General features: G+C 49.5%; 2 protein-coding genes across 2 annotated transcripts in view; both read left to right on the top strand.

Moving 5' to 3' along the window:
* The window catches only part of TRPV1 (transient receptor potential cation channel subfamily V member 1), a 28965-nt gene extending 17181 nt beyond the window's left edge, over positions 1-11784 (top strand). The window contains exons 13-16 of the mRNA XM_027519104.1: positions 1055-1374; positions 2635-2762; positions 3987-4102; positions 10788-11784. Coding sequence (XP_027374905.1) covers positions 1055-1374; positions 2635-2762; positions 3987-4102; positions 10788-10960 — 737 coding nt within the window. The 3' untranslated portion in view covers positions 10961-11784. The remainder of the gene's footprint in view (positions 1-1054; positions 1375-2634; positions 2763-3986; positions 4103-10787) is intronic.
* A 4709-nt stretch (positions 11785-16493) lies between these two features.
* TRPV3 (transient receptor potential cation channel subfamily V member 3) overlaps positions 16494-19090 on the top strand; it is a 34754-nt gene continuing 32157 nt past the window's right edge. The window contains exon 1 of the mRNA XM_027518058.1: positions 16494-16657. Within this exon, the coding sequence (XP_027373859.1) occupies positions 16639-16657 (19 nt within the window). The 5' untranslated portion in view covers positions 16494-16638. The remainder of the gene's footprint in view (positions 16658-19090) is intronic.

Genomic DNA, 19090 nt, shown 5'->3' with positions numbered 1-19090 from the left:
ATTCTTTGCGACCCCATGGACTGTAGCCCACCAGGCTCCTCGGTTCACGGGGATTCTTCAGGCAAGAATACTGGAGTGGGTTGCCATGGCCTCTTCCAGATAATCTTCCCAACCCAGGGATCGAACCCAGGTGTCCTGCATTGCAGGCAGATTCTTTACCATCTGAGCCACCAGGAAAGCCCAAGAACAATGAACTGGGTAGCTTATCCCTTCTCCAGGGGATCTTCCCAACCCAGGAATCAAACCGGGGTCTCCTGTGTTGCAGGCGGATACACACTACACCATACTTAAAAAAAAAAAAAAAAAAAACAGAACTGCCGATATGATCAGTCCTTTACCACTAAATACTTCAGTGTGTATTTCCTGAAAATGAGAACATTCTCTTACATAAACACAGCATAATGATCAAAATCAGGAAATTAACATCAATACTGGACTATTAGCTAATCTTCCAGCCTTCTTCAAATTTCACCAATTGTCCTAATAATGTCTTTTATAGAAAGGAAAATCCCAGATAACACATTACAATCACTTGTCAAGCCTGTTTAGTCTCCTTCAGTCTGGAGCAGTTTCCTCAATCTTTCCTTCTCTTTTGTGACCTTCACATTTTTATTGAGTAAAGGGCAGTTTTTTTAGTGTCTCTTGGTTTGGGTCTGGCTGATGTTTCCTCACAGTTAGATTCAGGTGTGCATTTTTGGTCAAAATATCAAGGAAGGAATGTGTGTTTTCCTTATATCAGGTATCCCATGATGTCTGTCTATCCCTTTCTAGTGATGCTAACTTTGTGGTTTTTTAAATCAATTCATCTATTTTTGGCTGTGCTGGGTCTTCGTTGCCGCACGCAGGCTCTCTCTAGTTGCAACGAGCAGATTATGACAAACTGATAGTTCTGAAGAAGGCAGTACCTTTTTTTCTCCCCCTTTAAATTCACACAAAAACCACATGGCCAAGCCAGAGTTCCTGCTGTGGACCCATCCTGGGGCAGTGGGTGTGCGGGTTGGGGACCCTGGGGTCTTCGGCTTCCATCCGGCCACATGTTCCCTGTGCCCTCCAGCGGTGGTGACACTGATTGAGGATGAAAAGAATGACTCTGTGTCGGTCGAGTTGTCGCAACACAGGTGGCGAGGGCACGGCTGCCGGTCGGCCGACAGCTACAACAGCCTGTACTCCACGTGTCTGGAGCTGTTCAAGTTCACCATTGGCATGGGGGACCTGGAATTCACCGAGAACTATGACTTCAAGGCTGTCTTTGTCATCCTATTGCTGGCCTATGTGATTCTCACGTACATCCTCCTGCTCAACATGCTGATCGCCCTCATGGGCGAGACGGTCAACAAAATTGCGCAGGAGAGCAAGAACATCTGGAAGCTGCAGGTGAGTTGCAGCACCAGGGGGTCAGCTGCTCTGGCTGCTGCTCAACACAGCTGGGTGCACGGGGGACTCTTTGGGGAGGGGGCAGACAGCCCAGCCAGACCGGGGGCTCAGGCAGCAGCCTCCCCTCAGTTGTCTCCCCTCTGGCTCCTCTGCCCAGGGTCACCAGCTGGTGTTCATGGACTCCATATCTACTGTGGGCTGGGCAGTCCCTGGGAGGAGGAGACAGAGGGTTTAGCCCCAAGGGGTGCCTGTCGCAGAGGATCTCGGTCTCGATTGGGCACCAGAAGCCAGACTCTGGGAGCAGCTAAGATGGGATGGGCCCTGAGAGCTGTATATATATATATATATATTTTTTTTTTTTTTTTTGACTGTGCCGGGTCTTAGTTGCTGCACACGGCATGCAGGCTGTTAGTTGCGGCATGTGGGATCTAGTTCCCTGACCAGGGATCGAACCTGGACTACCTGTATTGAGAGCGCAGAGTCTTAGCCACTGGACCACTAAGGACGTCCCCTGACAAGTGCATTTTTGAGCTTCCTAGGCCACCTCTGCCTTCCCAACTAATAATAAAAGCACCATTCTTACTAAGTAGCGCTGGCTCTACACCAGGTACTGTTCTAAGTGTCTCACTTACATGCTGTCTTTAATCCTATAACACTGCTACCAAGAGGGCACTCTCACTATTCCCGATTTTGGATGAAGGCACTGGTTTCCCAGGTGGTGCAGTGGTAAAGAATCCGTCTGCCAGTGCAGGAGATGTGGGTTCGATCCCTGGGTCGGGAAGATCTCCTGGAGTAGGAAATGGCAACCCACTCCAGCATTCTTGCCTGGAGAATCCCATGGACAGAGGAATCTGGCGGGCTACAGTCCATGCGGGTTGCAAAACGTGTCAGACATGACTTAGTGAGTAAACAACAACAGCGGCACAGAGAAGTTAGCTATCTGTCTCCAAGGCAACCAGTAAGTAGCCCAGCCAGGACTCAGCCCTGGGAAGTCTCACCCTCAGGCTCTGTTCTTAACTGCTACATTATGTTGCCCCTCCTTGAGCTCCTCGGGGAAAGGGTCTGGGGCTGGCTGTGCCTGTGCAGGTCTGAGCTCCATCCACGGAGTGTGCGCTTGCTGGGCTAAGACTGGAAGTCCATCCTGGAGGTACAGGGACAGGAGAGCCCCTGAAGACACTGATCTTGGCAGGCGGCACTGGCAGCCGGGGTGGCCCCTGGATGAGCCCTCTGCCCTCTGCTTTTCGTGTCTCCTTCCTGCAGAGAGCCATCACCATCCTAGACACGGAGAAGAGCTTCCTCAAGTGTATGAGGAAGGCCTTTCGCTCAGGCAAGCTGCTGCAGGTGGGGTACACGCCTGATGGCAAGGACGACTACAGGTGGTGTTTCAGGTAATTTCTGAGGCAGGGGTCAAAGCTTGGGGATACGGACATGGGGACCCACCCAGAGCTAGCTGTGAGGACAGAGATCGGCCTCAGGGCTCACCTGTGGGCATGGGGACCCACCCAGAACCAGCCGTAGGTACAGGGGGCCATTCTGGGGCTTAGTATGAACCTGAGGAACCACCTAGAGTCACCTGTGGGAACAGAAGCCTTTCTTAGGGTCTCTTGGGACCAGTCATGAGCATAGGGGGCTCTCCCAAGGCCAGCTATAGGTATAGGGGCTCCCCTGGGGTTGGCTGTGGGTACAGGGGACCCATCATAGATCCCAGACTGTGGGACCCAGACGTGAAATACTGGAAAACAGGGTGTCCAGAAGGGGTCACCTAGCCATCAGAGTCAGAACTAGGAATCCAGTCTTTAAAGTCCCTGGGCCCCAAGGTGTAGTCAGAGGACACATCTTCAGAGATGGTGTCCAAAAGGCAGGTCCCCTCCTCCCTGGAATTCCCTGGGAGTCCAAGTGGTTGGGACTCTGTGTTCTCACTGCCGCAGGCCCAGATTCGATCCCTAGTCAGGAAATTAAGATCCTGTAAGCTGCTTGGTCGGAGAAGGCAATGGCAACCCACTCCAGTACTCTTGCCTGGAAAATCCCATGGATGGAGGAGCCTGGTAGGCTGCAGCCCATGGGATGGCGAAGAGTCGGACACAACTGAGCGACTTCACTTTCACTTTTCACTTTCATGCATTGGAGAAGGAAATGGCAACCCACTCCAGTGTTCTTGCCTGGAGAATCCCAGGGACGGGGGAGCCAGGTGGGCTGCCGTCTATGGGGTCGCACAGAGTCGGACGCGACTGAAGCGACTTAGCAGCAGCAGAAGCAGCAAGCTGATTGGTGTGGCAGGCTTCTTGCCTACCAAGGCAGGAAACACCAGAGACCCGGGTTTGACCCCTGGGTCTGGAGGATCTCCCGGAGGAGGGTGGGGCAACCCGCTCCAGTATTCTTGCCTGGAGAATCCCCATGGACAGAGGAGCCTGGTGGGGACAGTCCATGAGGTCAAGAAGAGTCCGACATGACTGAGATGACTTAGCATGGATGCGCTTGGCAAAAGCAAACACCAAAGGCAGGCCTCTCCGGGCCCTCCTCTTACCAGCTGTGTCTCCCCGTCCTGGTCTACGGGGGCGCTGGGACTGCGGGGCTGTGGACCACCAGCTCCCTGCTGCCCCATCTCCTCGCAGGGTGGACGAGGTGAACTGGACCACCTGGAACACCAACGTGGGCATCATCAACGAAGACCCGGGCAACTGCGAGGGCATCAAGCGCACCCTGAGCTTCTCCTTGCGGTCAAGCCGAGGTGAGGTGCGAGGGGAAGCGGGGCAGGTGAAGCCTTGGGGTCCCCCACCCCCTGGAGCAGCCTCGGGGGTCAGCCACCCGCACACTCAGTCACAGGGGCTCACGCATGCCCGCACAACCCACAGCTCCATGGCCCCGTACCTGCTGGCTCTGCCAGGGTCCCTGGTCATCCGTGCCCCAGAGGAAGCTGTCAGCCCACATCCAGCCTCGGGTGGGCTGCCCTGTCTCCGCCCTCCCGGTCCTCACACCCAGCGTCTGCACTCAGCGACGTGAGGCTTACGGACGCAAACAGGGACTCTCACCTGGCTCTTCACACGCAGGCAGGCAGAGGAGGGAAGAGTGGGAGCAGAGGAGCCCTGCGGAGAACCACTACCAGAAACCAGGTCTTTAAACCGTTAATGGCAAACATTTTAAGAGTAGACTTGAAATGAAAGGTCCAGGGGAAGACATTCACCTAATAGTGAGGCACACCTAGTCTCTTATATTGAACACATGTTGAGTTATAATTACAACCCTGCATTAATTCTTTTATTTTTTTTTAAATTGTGGTAAAATATATATAACATGAAATTTGCCATGTTAACCATTTTTTTTTCAAAGCGTATGGTTTGGTGGTATTAATTATATCCACCATGTTGGGTAAGCATCACCCTTATCTATTTCCAAAACGTTTTCAAGATTCCAAACAGACATTCTGTACCATTCAACAATTAATCCCATTTCCCCCTCCTCCCAGTTCCTAGTAATCTCTGACCTACTTTTTGTCTCTAGGAGTTTTCCTATTCTGAGTACTTCATGTAAGAGGAATTACTCAACGCTTGTCCTTTTGTGTCTGACTCAATAGTGCTCCATTGTATGTATATAATGTATTTTATTTATCCATTCATCTGTTCACTGACAGTAGAATTGTTTCCATCTTTTTGACTGGTGTGAATAATGCTGTGAACGGGCTAGGGTACAAGATTCTTTTTGATTCTCTGCTTCCCAGTCTTTGGGATGGTAGTGGAATTGCGGGATATATGTTAATTTTATGTTTAACGTTTTTGAGGAACTGCCAAACTGTTTTCCAAAGCGGCTGAGTCATTTCACCTTCCCACCAGCAATGTACCAGGGTTCCACATCCTCACCTGCAACTCGTTATTTCCTGTTTTCGTTTTGATTCTAGCCATCCTAACGTGTATGAAGTAGTGTCTCACTGATTTGCATTTCCATAATGACTAATGATTTTGAACATCTTTTCAAGTACTTCAGTTCAGTCGCTTATTTGCCATTTATACATATTCCTTGGAGAAATGCCTATTCAAGCTCTTTGCCCATTAAAAAAATTTTTTTTAAATTGTTGAGTTATAGGAGTTCTTTGTATCTGCCAAATGTAATTATTTATCAGATATATAATTTTCCAATATCTTTTCTATGCTGTGAATTGCCCTTTGATGTACAAAAGCTTTTATTTTGATGAAGCCCAATTTATCTATATTTAAAAATTAACTAACTGGAGGATAATCGCTTTACAATATTGTATTAGTTTCTGCCGTACAACGATGTGAATCAGCTATCAGTATACATACCAATTTATCTATTAGTTTCTTTGGTTACTTGTTCTTTTGATGTCATGTCCAAGAAATCACTGTCAAATCCAGTCCAATGTCAGGAAGATTATTCCCTCTGGTTTGTTTTTTTCTTTTAGAGAGTTTTCTAATTTTAGCTCCTTACCATTTTTTCTATATCTTTTCTTTTTTAAAAATTAATTTTTTAATTTTAATTTTTTATTTTTAATTGGAGGATGATTGCTTTCCAATGTGGTGTTGGTTTGTGCCATACAACACCACCAATCAGCCATAAGTATACATATATTCTCTCCCTCTTGAGCCTTCTTCCTAAGTGGCTCCCTACTTAGGCTCCCTCAAGTGGGTAACTCCCTACCATTTTTAAGTTGCCTTTTTCTTGAGTCAGCATGTTCTTGGTTTCTGAAAACCTTGGGCTGTTTCCCAGAGTTCTGACTATGTTGCTTCTAAAGTTTCTGCCTTTAGAAAAATGTTTTTGTGGCAGCATGCATGTTTGGAGCTGTCTACTTTGCCATTTTGCTGATGTTGCTAATTTTGTTTTTATTGTTGCTAATTCTTAAATGAACAAAGAATGAATCAAATGTTCATAGATTTTTTTTTCTTGTTTTGGTTCATTGGGGGAAAGGCATGATTTTTCAGGCAAACTTGCCTGATAGCACGATACTGCAGGTTTTAGATTTGCTATTGCTTCATAGAGAAGCTCATTTTTTTCCATTTTACAAACTTTTAAAAAATATCTTTTATTGAGATGCAATTTGCATCCAGTAAAATGCACATATTTTATGTGTACACTTTGATAAGTTTTGACAATTCCCTGGAGAAAGAAATGGCACCCCACTCCAGTATTCTTGCCTGGGAAATCCCATGGACAGAGAAGCTTGGTGGGCTACAGTCCATGGGGTCGAAAAGAATTGGACAGGATGTGGCAATTAAGCCACCACCACACACTCAGGCAACCACCACCTCATTCAAGATGTAGACTGTTTCCATCATCCTGGAAAGGCCCTCATGCCCCTTTGTGGTCAACTCCACCCTCCTCATCCCAGGTAACTATCTAATTTCTATCTCTATTGATCAGTTTTACATAAGCTTTTGTTTACCTGAAAATGTTAATTCCCTCTTCATGTTTGAAGGATATTTTCCCAGATACAGAATTCTAGGTTAATAGGTTTTTGTTGCTTTTTAATTGTGTATCTTAATTTAATTTTTAAAAAATTATTTTTTGGCTGTGCCCCAGGGTGTATGGGATCTTAGTTCCTCAAAAAGGGATTGATCCTATACCCCCTGCGGCGGAAGCCCAGAGTCTTAACGACTGCACCTCCAGGGAAGTCCCCTTTTGTTGGTTTTAATTTCAGTACTTAAACTATGATTCTCTGCTGTCTTCTGGCCTCTGTTGTTTCTGATGAAAAATCACCTGTAATTTGCACTGCTGTTCTCCTTTCTGTAGTGTGTCTCCCCTCAACTGCTTTCAAAATATTCTCTTCATCTTTTTGGTTTTCAGCATTTTGACTAAAACGTGCTTAGGTATACTTTTCTTTGGTTTTATCTTGCTTGTGGTTTGTTGAGATTCTTGGATCTGTACATCAATATGTTTCATCAAATTTTGGAGACTATATACACTTCGCTTTATTTTCCCTATGTTCTTTGTTTTACAGGCACGTTGGGCCGTTTGATATTGTCCTGTAGGCTTCTGAGGCTTTGTTCATTTTCCCTCAAATTTGATAATTTCTACTGATCTGTCTCCAAGTTCATTGACCCTTTCCTCAGTCATCACCAAACTGCTATTAAGCCCGTTCAGTGAATGGACTATTTGGTTCTGGAATTTCTATTTGGTTCTTTAAAAAAATAGTTTCCGCTTCTCTCCTGAGATTCCTTAGCTGTTCCTTCATTAAGATTGTTTTCTTGGGACTTCCTAGGTGGTCCAGTGGTTAAAACTTCATTCTTCCAATGCAAGAGACACGGGCTTGATCCCTGGTTAGGAACTAGGATCCCAAATGTTGTGTGGTGTGGCCAAAAAAAAAAAAAAGATTGCTTTCATCTGGTTCTTTGAATGTATTTATAATAGCTGCTTTTGATTCTCCACCTACTAAATCTGCTAAATCCAACATTTGGGCCATCTTGGGGTTAGTTTCTACTGACTGGTTTTTTCTTGACTGTGAGTCACATTTCCCTGTTTCTTGTATGTCTGGTAACTTTTAATTGTATACTGGGCATTGTAATAATATGTTGTAGAGACTTTTGATTGAATTTTCATTCTAGCTGGCAGTTCAGTTACTGATGAATCACTTTGAACTTGTATATGCTTAGCTTTAGCATTTAATTATGGTAGATCTGTGGAAATGTCAAGATGTTTACCAATCCCATCAAACTTGTGGGACTCAACCTCCAGACTCTCTCCACTGTGGATCTTGTCAGCACTTGACTTTAGGTTTTTTAAGGTGGGTCTCTCTCTCTCTTTTTTTTGTTCTTGGCTGAGCTTCTGGGCAGGTAGGATCTTAGTTCCATGATCAGGAATCAAACCCATGCCCCCTGCATTGGAAGCAAGGAGTCTTAACCACTAGACCTCGGAATTAGGGTGGGTCTTGAGTAGACCTTATTCTAGTGTGTATAGAGTAAGCAGGGCATTTCTGGTATTTTAGCTTGATCCTCAGAGTAGAAAAAGGGTGTAAGGAGGCCTGTCCCCTGGTTGGACTGGATCTCCAATATCGCTCAGTACTGCTCAGATTCTGATGTTTCTGTCCCACTTTCAACCCCACAACAGCCACTCTCTGATAAGATTTTCCAAGTATACTAACTCTGAGCCAAGTACTTGAGGGGAACCCCATCCCAAAGACTTCTGGACCTCTACCCCCACAGCTCCCTTCTTCTTCTCCTGCACCCTGTCCCAGGGATTCTAGCAGCTTCGGCTGCTCAAAACTCTGCTCTCTTCTTCCTTAGCTCAGAGGCACTTCCACACTCTGCTGAGACTCCAACTCACGGCACTACAGTCTGAAAACTAGTCCCTAAAGAGTACTTCAGGGCGATCACAGGGCTCACCTTGTGAATTTCACTTCTCTCAGCAATTGCCGCTTCTCAGTCTGTGGTCTTACGCCTGAAGACATTTGCTGCATGTATTTTGTCCTGTTTTACAGCTGTTTACAGCAGGATGGCTGGCCATCAGAGCTAGAAGTGGAAATCTATTTTATTAAGAGGCTTACTTTTGGAAAACTACTTAAGGACTTCATCGGTTTTCCCAAGGGCCTCCTTCAGGCCTCTATACTTCCCCCTGCCCACCCCGAGTTTCATTAGAAGCATCCCCTGTGTCATGTCAGAGTACTTATTGATGCTCTCTTTTTCAATTGTTAACTGGTCCAAGTTCACCACAGAGCCATTCAGAGATGGCTTTGCATGTGATATGAACAGTTTTCTGACATTGCTCTTTTTGATTCCACAAAACTACGCACCTTTGGCAAGATTTGCTGTTTCACTTTGCAGTTATGTCTGCATGACATTGTTCATTGCTCATTCACTGTGCTATTAATAAAGCCATTGACCCAGTGGCAGGGATACACACACAACTCATGTTACTTGGGGTGCGGCTAGGAGATGGTTAGAGGTTCCCTGGTTTCACACATGTGATTAATTAGGAAGCATTTCCTGAAGATTTTGCTTTCCTAATCAACTTTGTAACAGTGGAAACTCCCGTAATGAGTAGTGAGATCATTTAATAATGAGGAACTCTCCCCACCCACTTAGCCCATGTGATTGTCAAGGGGTGGGGGAATGCATCAGAGAAAGGGCAGGGGAGATGGTGGTCAGTGGCTGAGCCAGGGAGAGCATGTGAGGGCGTCTCGGCATCAAGACTGAGGGAAGTGGGCCCTGGGAGCCCCACGCCTTCTTTGAGGGCCCAGGAACTGGAGCTGGGCCAAGCAGTCTCTGAGGTTGGGTTTCCCCACCAATCAGCCAGCCAGGCAGGAAGGAGATGGTGTCTCAACGAGCACTTGGCCTGTCTCCCCATGGAGCCCCCCTGCTTCTATGCCTTTCCTAAAACCTCCTCCAGCCATCTACTTGGTATCAGCCGGGGCTTGGGGAGCAGGCCAGGGTCAGCTTGTGGGCCCAGGGGAAACCCAGGACCTGGAGAATTCAGCTGGGCCCAGCTTCCCATGATCCTGATGCCTTTGAGATGTGGCCAGGACAGGACACCAGCGGAGGGGAATGAACTGTGGCCTAAGGGCAGAAGGTATGATTTAGGCTGGCTTTCTAGAGAGATCAGACCCGAGAGGGCCAGCCAGAGGCCTTGGCTGACCGGGGCTCTGGCAAGTGGGAGGAAAGCTTGTACAGCTGTCCCTCTTGGCTGTCACTTCTCTGAGGGTCACCCTGTGGCGGGGGTGGGGGGAGCGGCTGGAGATCCTAATGAGGGTGACAATGGGGTCTTCCTCAGGGCTTTCCTGGGATTTCAGGCCATGCATGAGAGCCCACGTCAAGACCCAATGTCATTATGGTCCCCTTGGCATTGTTCCCAATCCGCTGTGCACCGGTGGGGTCTGGGCTCCAGATCCTGATTCTCTGGCTGGCGTTCATCCCCCTGCAGCTGATCTGGTGTGGAGCCGCTCTCGGGGCAGCCCCAGTGCCTCTTTCCCTCCCACTTGGGCAGGGAAGAAACAGAGGCTGAGAGTAGCAAGCCCTGGACTCTCCTGGGGCCACAAGCAAGTCAGGGTGGAGTCGAGGAGGGGAATTTAGGAGCTGCCTGAGCAGATGAGGCTCCTGGAGCAGCTGAGGGAAGAGGAAACGGCCCCCATCCCTGTGTCTCGGAAGCACTGAGGTGCCTACACCCCACTTAATCTAGAGGGTGGTAATGCCAAACAACTCTTTGGTATCATTTTGCTGCCTCCAAGGCAGTATTAGGCTTCCCTAATGGCTCAGCGGTAAAGAATCCGCCTGCAATGCCGGAGATGCAGGTTCCATCCCTGGGTCGGGTAGATCCCCTGGAGAAGGAAATGGCAACCCACTCCAGTGTTTTTGCCTGGGAAGTCCCATGGACAGAGGAGCTTTGCGGGCTACACTCCCTGGGGTCGTAAAGAGTCAGATACAACCGAAGCTGTTAAACAATGAGGGCAGTAATAGTGTTTCGTCATCGTTCAGTTGCAGGGAGGAACTGGAAGAACTTTGCCCTGGTTCCCCTCTTAAGAGACGCAAGTACTCGAGAAAGGCACCCTGCCCAGCCTGAAGAAGTTCACCTGAGGCACTTCACAGGGTCCCTCAAGCCCGAAGATGCTGAGATCATCAACGATTCTGTGGCTTTAGGGGAGAAGTGAGGGATTGCACAGGGTGCTCTCCGCCCTGTGGGCCTTGGGGACCCCACTGCCCCTGGTGATGGCGTGTAGGGGCCTCTAGGAATGTCTCAGCAGCCTGGCCCCACCAGCGTTGCCTCCCAGCCTTTACTGGACCGCACGGGACAAGCTGTGGGAGGTGTTGCTGGATGCCCAGGAAGAGTCATCCAACCTTCGCTGTCCCCAGCTGCATCTCCTAAGACAAAAGGATCTCGCTTTCTGGGGTTTACTGACTTTATCAAACATGCGAATGAGAAGTCTCCACATGCACGTATGCAATGCCTCTTTGATTTTCTATTCCTAGGAGTGAAAGGCAGCGAAGCCCAGGGAAACACCTCTGAGAACAAAACGCTGCCTTTGAGATAAAATGCCGAAGCACCTGTCTGTTTCGTGCTTAGTATCTCCCCTGTCCATAGTGGTCTGGGATGGTGATGGTTGCTCAATTGGAGAAGGTGGGGGAACCTGGCCCCCTTCCCAGCTCTGCCAGAACCGGGTGTTTCTGGAGTGACTCCCTCCTTCTATGTGATGCATCATAGTTCCAAAAATATCAGCTCTGCTGCTGCTGCTAAGTCGCTTCAGTCGTGTCCGACTCTGTGTGACCCCATAGATGGCAGCCCACCAGGCTCCCCCGTCCCTGCTGTTCAAATAAAATTATGGCACCATGTCCCAAAACCATGTGGCAAGAATTTTTTTTAATAATCTTCCATCTATAACGGCCATAGTCCCTGCTTGCCTGCAGTGGTACCTATTTCCATCTCCACTCAACTTGCCATCCATCAAATAAATATAGAAATAAACATATATGTCATATCAAGTGTGAACTTCGTGTCAGTCATTGGGCCAGGGTAGCTCTTTGGTTCCATGTGGTCTGTGTGTGCATGTATGTGGAACCCTATGTGGCTAGGGGCCTCTGGTCATGCTTTAGTTGTTACCTGTGGGTGAGGGCACTCCTCCTACCGTAGTTAGCAAACTGTGGGCCGTGGACCAAATTGGGTCTGCCACCTGTTTTAGTAAACTTAAAAAAATTTTTTTTGGCCAGTGCCCTGCAGCATGTGGGAGCCTAGTTCCCTGACCGGGGATCAAACACACATCCCTTGCTTTGAAAACATGGAGTCTTAACCACTGGAGTACTGGAGAAGTTCTTAAACAAACTTTTATTAGCAAACAATGTAGCTATTCATTTATATACCATCTCTGGCCACTGTCCTGCCACCATGCAGAGCTGAGCGGTTGCAAGAGATTGAATAGCCTGCAAATAGCTGCAAAGCTGGGCCTTTCTGGAAAATTTTGAGGACCCCTATATTATGGACTAGAATTTAAGAAGGAATGATCTAGAAAAGCACTTTGTCCCAGACACCAATGGGTTTTGTTGTCTGTGGAGTGTGGAATGAGCTATCCAGTCATTAACTTGTTGGGTGTTGGTCCATAAGATGAAGGGTGACATTAGCTGAGGCCAGGCTTCAGTCCTTTTGTGACAGGTCTACCCAGAGGGAACACTGGGTCACCCTCCTCCAAATTCTGCGGCAGCACGTCCACCTCCACACACAAGTCCAGCAGAGGAGTCTGGATCTGGTTGATGAAGGGGCTGGGCGTGAAGTGAGCCTTGGCCAGACCACAGCAAAAGAGCTCAGTGGAGGAATACTGCTGACTCGAACTCGTGGAGTATTTATATAAAGTGCTCAATGTTCATTATCCTTTAAGCCTCCTAACAGCCCATGAAGATTTATTATTACTTCCATTTTATAGATGAGAAAACTGAGACTGGGACTGTTAGTAAGGTTACATAGCCAGTAAACAGCAATGCCTGGGTCTGACCCCCAGGCAAATTGGACTCCAAAGCTCAAACTTGACTGTGATGCTAGGCTGAGTGGCAGAGAACCAGCTGGGGCATGCCAGCCTATCCCCGGGTAAGAAGGGAGACGTGCGGCGTTCTGCTTCCTGGTTCGGTTTGGGAATCCTTGCTTTACTTGTAGGCCTTCCTCAGAAAACACGTAGATGTCAGATGTTTTTAAATTTCTGCAAATTGGATCAACTTTCAGACTTAGTTCTAGAGGGATATTGTGGGTGCTCTTTTGTAAAAGGAATGATTACAACCTTTTGTGTGAACCTGCATTGTTTAAAGGAGGACACAGCTGCAACCAGCCTGATCTTTTTGTGTCTGTTTCTGTCTCTTGATCTCTCTCTATTCCCATGTCCCCTGCTCTCTATCACTCAGAGGTAGCATGAATCACCGCCACCCAGAATCCCCCACGGGCAGGCTGCTCAGCTCTGCTAGCCCAGAGACAGTTGTGGCCATCAGGACGTAGACAGACCCTCCACTGACCTTCAGGTGGGTCCACTCAGGCCTGAGGCTGTTGATGGAGGTCTGCTTGGCTCCTGGTCCCCACCCCCTCCCCTCACTGCACCCAGTGGGGCATTTCCCAGAACAGGCTAAGAGGTCTGTCCCTCCCTGGCTGCACCCACCCCACAGAGATCCCCTTCTCCCTTCTCCTTCCTGGAGAAGGGGATACTTGCGAGCCCACAACCTGGGTCTGATGTCTGCAGGGCTTGGAAGATGTGGGGAAGAGACCTGCTCAAGGGGTCAGGCCTGACTCAGTGCCCTGGGGCCACTCAGTGGCTAAAGCCAGACTTGGCAGAGCATCTCTGATGCCCCCTGAGTTTAGACGTTCCCCAGGGTTGTCACCACTCCTTCAACGTGCCCGAGTCTCTTGCCTCCAAGTCTCTACTCCGTGACTCCATCTGTTTAGACTGTCGTCCAGAAACCATTAGGTGTCATTTCAGTACCATGGTCCTTTACGTCTCTGCACAGAAAAGAATTTGGCTAGAGGCAAAGTGATCGATAAGAAGTGATTTATTAGCATAGGAGGCTTCTGAGGTTTACAAATTGGCAGGCGAGAGACACCATGCCCCAAGAATTTAGTGGGCTACAGTTTAATAATCAAAGGAAAAGTAGGGAGGAAAACTTCTTTGTCTTTCTTGAGTAGACATCATGCTTCCATCATCAGCTCCTTCTCCAGGTTGAGCAAGGGAATTTTCTTGTTCCTTGTCAAGCTAGGCCCACAGATTACTGTGTTTTATGTATACAGAGAGCATGTCCTAGGAATCACGAACTTACTAAGCACACTGGGCAGGATGTGGGGCTCATGCCACCTTTGTTAATTGTCTGGGGGCACGTCTCATGCTTCTGTTGCATGGTTTTGTTGCTAAGCAAGCCTGCTTGGTTTTGTGGTTAAGCAAACCTTTCTTGAGTAATCACTCATTTACAGGGGTCTCCCATATTTTTTCTACCTACTGTCCCCCAGTGGGATTCACTATTTAATCAGCTGTGTGTGCGCAGTTGCGGTTGTGTCCAGCTCTTTGCAAACCCATGAACTGTAGTCCACCAGGCTCCTTTGTCCACGGAATTTTCCAGGCAAGAATACTGGAGGGGAATGCCATGTCCTCCTCCAGGGGATCTTCCCAACCCAGGGATTGAACCCACATCTCTCGAGTCTCCTGCATTGGCAGGCAGAGTCTTTACCACTGTGCCACCAGGGAGGTGCTTTAATCACCTACTTTGTCCTTTTACTCTGTCCCTATCACTCCCTCTTTCCAAGTCCAACCCCAAAATTCTTCACTGAATCCCTCCCCCATCCCCCATTAGAGGCGCTTCCTCCTCCTGGGTAGCCCGAGTCCTCTTTGTCCTCTAACCTGTTTGGTGGGGTTAGATTTTCTACCTGAGCCTGGATCCCTTGTGGCTCACAGCTCCTTGAGGGTGGAGACCACTTTCCCCAGTTCTGAACCCTACATTGAGCCCTGGCTTCCTGCCTGACCTCCCAGTGTGGGCTCCCATGATGTGTTGGATTAAATGGAATTGAATGCAGACCAGCCCCTACTCCACACACAGCAGAGGGGGGCTCCCCTTTCTCCATGCTGGGCATACTGCTTGCCTTTGGGAGGGAGACAGGGGCCATTTTAGCCAGTCTGGCCTTTGAGAAAATGTGCTAACACACACGGGAAAATGCAAATACTCAAGTTGGGCAACAGCTCCACCCTTAGGCTCAGAGGCAGTCAGGGAGGAGCAAGCTGGAAGGGGTGGGGGCTGAGTCAGGAGGGGCAATTACTGGAGTAATAGAGGACAGACTATGTTTGATCTAAGATGGGGCTTTAATGGGGTTTCAGGGAGTGATGAAGCTGGGATGTGTGCTTGGGTCGTGTGCGCGCGTGTGCGTGTACGCATGTGCTCAGTTGTGCTGACTCCTTGTAACCCCTTAGACTGTAGCTCACCAGGTCCTCTGTCCTTGGAATTTTCCAGGCAAGAATACTGGAGTTAATTGCCATTTCCTACTCTGGGGGAATTTCCTGACCCAGGAATCAAACCCGTGTCTTTTGTGTGTCCTGCATTAGTAGGCAGATTCTTGACCACTGGATCACCTGGGAAGCTTTGGGGCCCCCTCTTCACCCACACCTGAAGCTTGTCAGCCACGGATCCAGCTTTTCTGCCCCTTACTGGCCACAGGTCCTGCTGTCCATGGTCAGAAGCTTGGCCTGCCTCCTGCCTCGGCCCAGGCCTGGCAGGTTGTGTTGATGAGAGACGGAGGGCCCTGTCCCCATGGCACCCGAGGAAGTCCCTGCCACATGGCTCACCGGCGCTGTCCCTGTCAGCAGAGACTTCCTGCTCCATCCCAGTCCTGTCTTGCCTGCGGGAACAGGTGTGTAATTCCTGAGTGATGCAGAGACCGTCAGGGCTGCCCCAGCCCTGCTCCACCCTCCTCACAGCTGTGGCCTGGGCGAGGAGGGAGGGCTCAGAGTCTCCCCTGATGCTCCGGCCTTGGAAGCAGGTGGCCTGGCAGTTGAATGCAGGATAAAACAATAACAATTCATAGCTGTCATTGTTTATAGAGTTCTTTCTGTGCTCTGGTCCTTGTTCTAGCCCTTTCTACGTATTGTTGCATGTAAGCTGTGTGGTACCTCTGCAAGGTGGGTTTATTATGCACATTTCACAATGAAGAAATGGAGTTTCATGAGAAATGACTTGCCCAAGGTCATAGTGTCTAGGGGTGAAGCTGTCTGACACCCAGGTCTGTGGTGCATAATTTCTGCTGGGAAGCATTGAATGGAGACTTCTGTCTCCAAGGGGACTTGATCCCAGGTTTTGAAGAATGGAAACCAAGCCTTGGAGATGGCCACTATGGGGTCAGTGGGCCAACCCTTGGTGGTGGCCTTGCCTCCCAGTGTTGGCCCTGAGCACTCAGTTCATTTGGCCTTCCTACCAGCAGGATCTCTGACTTCTCACAGCATCCTTGGGAAGTAAATGTGATGAGGGTCATGATGTGAGGCATCAAATACCAGAGAAGAGTTGGACCAGACCCTTAGTCTTGGTACCTGCCATCTCCCCGTCTTCTCCTGGGTTGGGGTGAGGCTGCCCTGTGGGCGTGGGTGACTCAGGCAGCACACGTGGGCGGTGGGCTGGAGCTGGAGCTGTGGCTGGTGGGCGTGGCCTGCCTGGCACCAAGGGCAGGTGACCCAGCCAGTTCTGCCTCTGACACTTCATTCCAGCCATCCCTCTGACTACGATGAGAGCCTCTCGCCGCCTTGGCTGTAGTCCCGCCGGGGGGCCCTGGGCCCCGGACATGCGGTGATCTGAGAGGAAGGCAGCCACTGCCACACCTGGACTTCACCAGATGAGTCTTTGCCGCACAGGTATCGAGTGTTCTTCAAGGTCCCAGGGGGCCCAGAGCGAGGACCTCAGGGGTCCCTCTGGGCCTTGCCTGCCCTTTGCTGATTGGTCTCAGCTGGGACTGGGAGAAAGCTTGGGCCCCCAGCAGGGGAGGCAAAGTTGGATGTGAGCTCTTGGCCACTGGGAGTGTGTGAGAGCACAGGCTCTGATGGAAGTGGGCACCTTCCACCGAGGTTTGGGGGTCTCAGGGAGGGCGGACACTCATAGCTGCCCAGGGCAGAGGTGACGCTCCTGACGCCTCTAGCAGGCCCTGGGGACATGAACTCCAGGGCAGCAGTGTGATGGGGGCTCAGGATGGGATGAGAAGGCCCCAGAGCCTGAGAGGGATGGGGCCCAGGTGTCTCACAGGGGCTGAGCCAGCAAGCCCTGGATGGGGGTGGGCCTTGTGGCCCCAGGCCAGCACCATCTCCCAGGAAAGGCCATTCCAGTCAGTGCCGGGGCTTGGGAGGCACTTCCCAGGGGAGGAAGCCGAATCCCTGAGAGAGGGAGGGCCAGGCCTGTGAGAGAGTCCAGCAGGTGAGAACACAGGTTTACGAGGTGACTCAGGCAGCTAATTATAGCTGCTGCAGTCTCTCCAGCCACAGTTCTCCTGACCCTCTCCTGCTCAGGCAGGGACTGCCCTATACTCACTGGCCAGGGCAGAGAAGATGGAGCAGCCAAAGGTCATAGGTGAGAGATATAAAAGATCCTTTAGCCCATTTCTCTGAAGGGAAAACTGAGTCTCAGGGAGGGATAAGGGACTTGCCCTCCATTCCTCTCTTCCAGTGTTGGCCCAGCCCAGCCTTTAACCCCATCTGTCTACAGGCCGCTTTGGGCTGATGGAGGTGGTATGACTGGGGATATGGCCAGGGACCTGGTGCTGATGGGTCTTTCTTAATGGAATGCCTGAGGCCCCCCCTCGGAGCTCCCTGCCTCAGGGTGCCTGCACTCCAGGGCTGATGCTCCCTGCCCCCACCCCCTTCTCTTCCCCTCTTCCAGGGCTGCTCATGTTTAGTTGGTGGTGGGGTGGGGCGGGGGGGAGTGGAGTTGGTAATGAGGCTCTCTCATTTCTAAACCTCACTACAGTCTCAACCAGGTTACTGCTGTGATGCACAGCACTTTCAGATAATAACTAGAATTATGACTGAACGCTTTACCAAGACACATCAGAATTCCATATAATCTAGAATATCTGCATCAGCAGTAACCTGGTTGCTTTAAACGTGCCTTCTTAAGTCTTTTTGTCACTTTAGATAGCTATGGTTTCACTCTGATGCCTCTGCAAAAATGCCTCCCCTTCAAGAAGAGTTATAAAAGGGACTTTTGGAGCAGTGCAAATAATTTTAATGGGAAACCTGATGGCTTCATAAAGCTGTTAACAGAAAGAATGAGGTATAGAGGACTAAGTGAACTGGTAGATGTGATTATAATCTTATGGTTTCTATCTTTAAAAATACTGGTTTAAATCTGTTTTCCAGGGCTAAGGAAAATCTTCCCCTGAAACTGGTTAATCGCTGTTTCAATTTGTTTTCAAATTTGTCTGTGCTTTGTGCCTCTGTGTCTGCTCTATGTCTTTGTCAGTGTCGCTAGATCCATTACTTACATCTTGTCTAATTTATAGGATTGTGGTCTCTTACAATACCCAGTCTGTAACCAGGCCTCCAACAAAATGTATATGGCTAAAAATACAACATAAAATCATTGTAATAGTGTAATTCTACATATCAGGCTTCATTGGTGGCTCAGATGGTAAAGAATCTGCCTACAATGCAGGAAACCTGGGTTCCATCCCTGGGTTGGGAAGATCCCCTGGAGAAGGGAATGGCAACCCATTCCAGTATTCTTTTTTTTTTTTAAACTTTACATAATTGTATTAGTTTTGCCAAATATCAAAATGAATCCGCCACAGGTATACATGTGTTCCCCATCCTGAACCCTCCTCCCTCCTCCCTCCCCATACCATCCCTCTGGGTCGTTCCAGTGCACTAGTCCCAAGCATCCATTCCAGTATTCTTGCCTGGAGAATTCCATGAGCAGAGGAGCCTGGTGGGCTACAGTTCATGGGGTTGCAAAGAGTCGGATATGACTGAGCGACTAACACTAATACACACAGTCAGAACACAGCACAATCCAGACACCTCCTCCAGAGAGCTCTCCTATGTGGGTCAGGATCACCAATGGCCTCCCTCCACCCAGCTGGGCTCTTCTTATAGAAATCACCCCCTCTGGCCTCTCCGTGTCTCCAAGGGTGGCTCAAGCTAACTGCAGAGTCAGCTCCTATCCACACAACCCTTTCCCCTGTCCGCCCCTTCCTCTAGGGCCAGCCCACCATCCCAGCTGGCTGGCCCCGGCGGCAGCCTCCTCCTGGCCTCTGGTCTCCTCCATCTCCCTCCTATCCACACAGCCCTTTCCCCTGT

The sequence above is a fragment of the Bos indicus x Bos taurus genome, chromosome 19 (assembly GCF_003369695.1).
Source record: "Bos indicus x Bos taurus breed Angus x Brahman F1 hybrid chromosome 19, Bos_hybrid_MaternalHap_v2.0, whole genome shotgun sequence".
In the NCBI taxonomy this organism is placed as follows: domain Eukaryota; kingdom Metazoa; phylum Chordata; class Mammalia; order Artiodactyla; family Bovidae; genus Bos; species Bos indicus x Bos taurus.
The sequence above is the reverse complement of the archived record's forward strand: the minus strand, read 5'-3'. Positions and strand labels throughout refer to the sequence as shown.